Source organism: Dermacentor andersoni, chromosome 10 (genome assembly GCF_023375885.2).
Source record: "Dermacentor andersoni chromosome 10, qqDerAnde1_hic_scaffold, whole genome shotgun sequence".
Lineage (NCBI taxonomy): Eukaryota > Metazoa > Arthropoda > Arachnida > Ixodida > Ixodidae > Dermacentor > Dermacentor andersoni.
The window spans coordinates 39,677,060-39,681,492 of NC_092823.1; the positions used below are offsets into that span (position 1 = coordinate 39,677,060).

Here is a 4,433-nt window from a genome sequence, read left to right on the forward strand (position 1 = left end):
GGGAGAGGCCTTCGTCCTGGCAGTGGACATAAAATAGGATGATGAAAATGATGATGAGCTCTTTTAAACGAACACCAGGCCATTTCGTTATCATTGGGATTGACGACGCAGATAACGGATCTCCGGCGTCAAACCCATTCCTATCTCAAGCACAGATCCTGTTGGAAACCTTCGCATTCTAGCAGGCACACTATCGTTAGCTGTGTATGATACCGCACATACAAGGTGCACCATACTGCACAGATTAAACCATTCGCTGCAAATCGGACCTACAGCTGGACTGCACCGACGCGAAGCATCTCTTGTGTGTCGGTTGCGCCCGGGAGTGGCCTTGACAAAAGCTTATTCAGCACTAATTGGAATGACTGACATTCCTACATAAACGAGAAGAAAGGGGGTTAACCGAGGGGCCAGATTTTTATTAGTCATGTCATAAAACGCCAACAAGCACTGACACCAAGGACAACATAAGGAAATTACTTGTGCCTAAAAAATCAAATAAAGAAATGATAACATAATGGGAATGAAAGTGGATGAAAAAAAAAAAGAACTTGCCGCAGCTGGGGAACGATCCCACAACCTTCGCATATCGCGTGCGATGCTCCACCAGTTGAGCTACCGCTGCACCGTTTCTCGTCCATTTTCTTCGGTACTTATATTTCGTTGTAGAACCCTGGGAGTAAAGTCCCTTGATAGTTTGAAAGTACCGCCAAGCTTTGAACTCTGCCGCCGCCACGCGTCCCCCCCACGGCAGCCGGTTTGCCCCTGTTTTTCTGCACGACGATTGGTCTCCCTACCGTCGCCTTGGAAACGTGTGGCTCTTGCGTTTTGGTTGTGTTGTTCTTTTTTCTTCGCTCCATTTTTCTCCTTAGCTCGGATGGCTCGGTGCCTCAGTTGGGCGTAGCGAGCGTTGTACGTTGTTTCCTGCTCTCTGTGCTAGCGCTATGTCGCGCTGTTGCGTATACAACTGCAGCAAGAAGCCTGAAGATGGTTATGCCGTTTGGGTGTGTTTTCGGTCGGCGAACGCGTTCGGTCAGCACTGTAGCGTTTTACGGCGCTGCGTTTCGTGCTCGCAAACTCATAGCGGGAAAACGAAATGTACCAGCGATTTGTTGCTGTTTCTTTCCCCTTTTTTGGGCGTCACTCGTGGAGAAAAGGCAAAAAAAGAATGTCAGCAGCAGCTCTGTGTACATATGTACACAGAGGTACATTTTAAGATGAAGTGTCTTGTTGGTTCTCCAACACCAGCACTGGTCGAAGGCACGGCATCGCCATGAGCGACATAGCCATTGAATGAATTGCCCTAATGAATTGTGGAATGGCCAATCATTAAGCGGACGCGCTCGACTTCGATGGCATGCTTTCGATTCACTATAAGGGTATAATGCTACACGTTCCTTGTGTCGTCTTGACGGACTAATTCTGGGCGATTGCCGAAGAATGAGCGCATGCCACTATCGTATACCGAGTGCCCAAGTTGTCTACTAAGCGAGGCAGCAGCCTTCAGCAAGTTTATTCTGGCCCATACCAAGTGGCTCAAGCTAGTAGTTAACTTGGGTCACAGGTATGTGAAAGAGGATAGATACGAGCAGCATAATAATCGCGCTCATCAAAGACTCCAGAACAGGGGGGCAGAGGGAGTATAGAGTGCGGAGTACGACGCAGTCTACACTAAATGTGAGGCGTAGTGAAAAAGGCTGTTTATGCTGCGGACATGCGTTAGAAATTGGTAGAACCTGCTCGAAACGGGCTGCCTTCCACATTTGCGACTGCGCCTGTAATTCAGTGACAAACTGTAGTGGTCTCACGGAGAGAAAGAAAGAAACGGTCTCTTTAAAAAGTACACATGGTATTATATTATGGAGAAGTATGGACGGCATCTTTCAGAGCTTGGACACATTGGCTATCATTACAAAACTTTATATTGCATGCATTTAAACGAATAAGATACGTGTTAAACATACCGATACATGAAAAATACGAAAATAGAGAATAACTGCTACTTTCTGAAAACATAGATTCAAGGCTACTTTTATACAGCTGCTCTAAAACTGATACGAGCATATTAGAGGTAGCTTCGTAATGTTGGAGAAGACGACGCCACCAATGGGGTGCGGACAATCCTCTTGCTGCTTCTCACTTCTGCACGTGGTCTATGCAAAAGTTACCGGATCTCTTAGTACTGCGAGGAATGCTGCTGGCAGGGCTTTTTCGGCTCTTCCTGCCGGATGACTTGGAGCTCTCCGAGCTTGAACTCTTGAGCGCCTTTCCTTGAATCTGCCGAACTAGGGTCCGCTTCATGTGGTCCACAGCCATTCTGGTGGATTCCGAAGCTAGCCTGGTCACGATTTTCGCTTCCTCCACCACCGTATTGCGTGGCAGGGCACGGATGACACGCAGACAGGCGAACATCAACAGTCCGGTCACGGCAAAGAGTACGTCTTCGTGTCCGGTCGGCTTCAGCGCGAAAGTCAAGGACGCGCACATGGCCCCGACGCGTGAACTGGCGAGCGCCCAACAGATTGCGCCTCCCCGCACGGCCGACGGGAACAACTCGAGCACGTATGTGTAACAGTGGATGGAAATCACACTTGACGCGCCCTGGGATAGCACGAGCAAGACCTTGGTGATAGTGCCGAGTCTGGCCCCGGCGGCGATACTCAGTGCGCATTGGATAATGCCCGTCAGCAGGAAGCAACTCGTAAAGACCGTAATAAGGGCGACGCCGGTCATCAAGAACTGCATGACCGCGTACGTCAACAGCGTGACGACCACCGTGAGGCCCGGAATCCAGAATTCCCCCAAACGCGCCGTCGAGAAAGCACTGACGTGATAGAGGAACGATATGGAGAAGCAGACAGAGAACATGGCCAACGCTCGACGTCGGAGGGAGTGACAGTCGATCAAGTCGTCTCTGTCTGCGCCTTCCTGACCCGTGCGTTTCTCGACCTGTTCCCTGAGTTTTCGCACGAGACAGGCGGTGGCCGCAAGCGGGAAGTTGTTCGTCTTGGCAGCCTGCATCATGACTGCTTCTGCCGCGTCCAGCCGTCCTTTCGCGACAAGCCAGCGGGGAGACTCTCGTGCTGCAGACAAAGCTGGGAGCAGAAAAGCCGTCGGAGCGAGGAGGATGACCTGCTTCAGACGCCAGTCGACGACCATAGATGTGACGATGTCTTGCCAAACCTTGTCTATCGCCGCACTGACAACCGCCAGGAACAGGACCTGGTGCGGCCTGTGCGTGTGCGTCATGACCTCGAATGGAATCAGGAATGCAAAAATCGTGTATGCGGCGACGCTGCCCCCGGTAAAGAAACGTCCCACAGCGTAACTCACGTAACTTGTCGCCACCATGGTCCACACCGTGCAGGTCACCACCGCCACGGCGGAGACCACGAGCATGGATCTCCTGCCGACGTAGTCCACGAAGGCTCCGAGCAGAATAAGCGAAATTGCAGAACCGGTACTGTGCAGGGTGACAAGGGCTGCCGGCAGGAAACGTCGGTGGCAAACCATATTCCAATAACTCACCGCACTGGTCTCGGCCGTCCGAACGTCGTAGTCCCACTCTTCACAGGGCGCATCGAGTGTGTCGTTGGTGTCGTCGAGCTCACGCTGGCCAAGGAAGCATCTGCTGTACCACCAGCCGGCCTCGGCAGGTCCAGCGCCAATCTTCCTATCTTCAATGGGACTGCTGGGGTCAGCGGGGGGCTTGCAGCGTTCGTAAACGTGGCAGCGGCTGAAGCGTCCGTCGGCCTCTGTCGGTATCGCAATATTCTTCCAATCGGCTGCAGAGATGTTGAAGCCGGCTGGCGGCTTGCACCAATGGTCGACGTCACCGGTGAGGAGGGGCACCAAGGTGGTTTGGCTAGTAATCGAAAAGACTCCCAGAAGAATCAGAGGGAGCGTCCTCTTCTGGAAAGGCCCGTGGCCGAAGCCTTCTTCGCTGTCAAAGGATTCGCTTGTTCGTAGATCAACGCCGGCCAGCCACTGTGGTAGAAAGAGGTCCATTGCCTGGTTGTAAGCGGCGGCACGTGGGGTTTACAAGGCTTGAACGAACTATCTCTGAAGACTTGAGACGAGAGCTATCTGTACGGACCGACAGTAAGGAAGGCGTCTTTTTTCTTCTTCTTGAGCGCGCGCTTTTGGTTGTGTCCGTTGTCGCGTGCCCTTTTACGGGGTCGTCTTTTTTTATTACCATTTACTGAACAAAAAGTCGTTAATGTGCTTTAAACTTTGTTGTCCTGCGTTGTCACAGAGAAAAAAATATATATTGATAGCTCCAACTTCCAGGAATAAATAATGAATCTCATCAATGTCTATGTTCTTGTCTTTCACATGGCTTCGGAATCATGACAGGGGTAGTCGAAAGCCCGTTGTCGGTGATCACCATGTAGGTAGGAAAGAGATAGAAGGGAATATACCGCAAACCGATT

At 51.3% G+C, this 4,433-nt stretch overlaps 1 protein-coding gene across 1 annotated transcript; it reads right to left on the reverse strand.

The window, feature by feature from the left end:
- Positions 1 to 2,136: 2,136 nt before the first annotated feature.
- Positions 2,137 to 4,008, reverse strand: LOC126519037 (solute carrier family 22 member 7-like). Its single transcript, XM_050168649.3, has one exon. The coding sequence runs from the start codon at positions 4,006 to 4,008 to the stop codon at positions 2,137 to 2,139; it is 1,872 nt and encodes a 623-aa protein (XP_050024606.1).
- Between the last annotated feature and the right edge of the window lie 425 nt (positions 4,009 to 4,433).

Bases quoted from the DNA above. Each gene is read 5' to 3' on its own strand.
- LOC126519037 (XM_050168649.3), bottom strand. From the start codon at position 4,008: ATGGACCTCTTTCTACCACAGTGGCTGGCCGGCGTTGATCTACGAACA.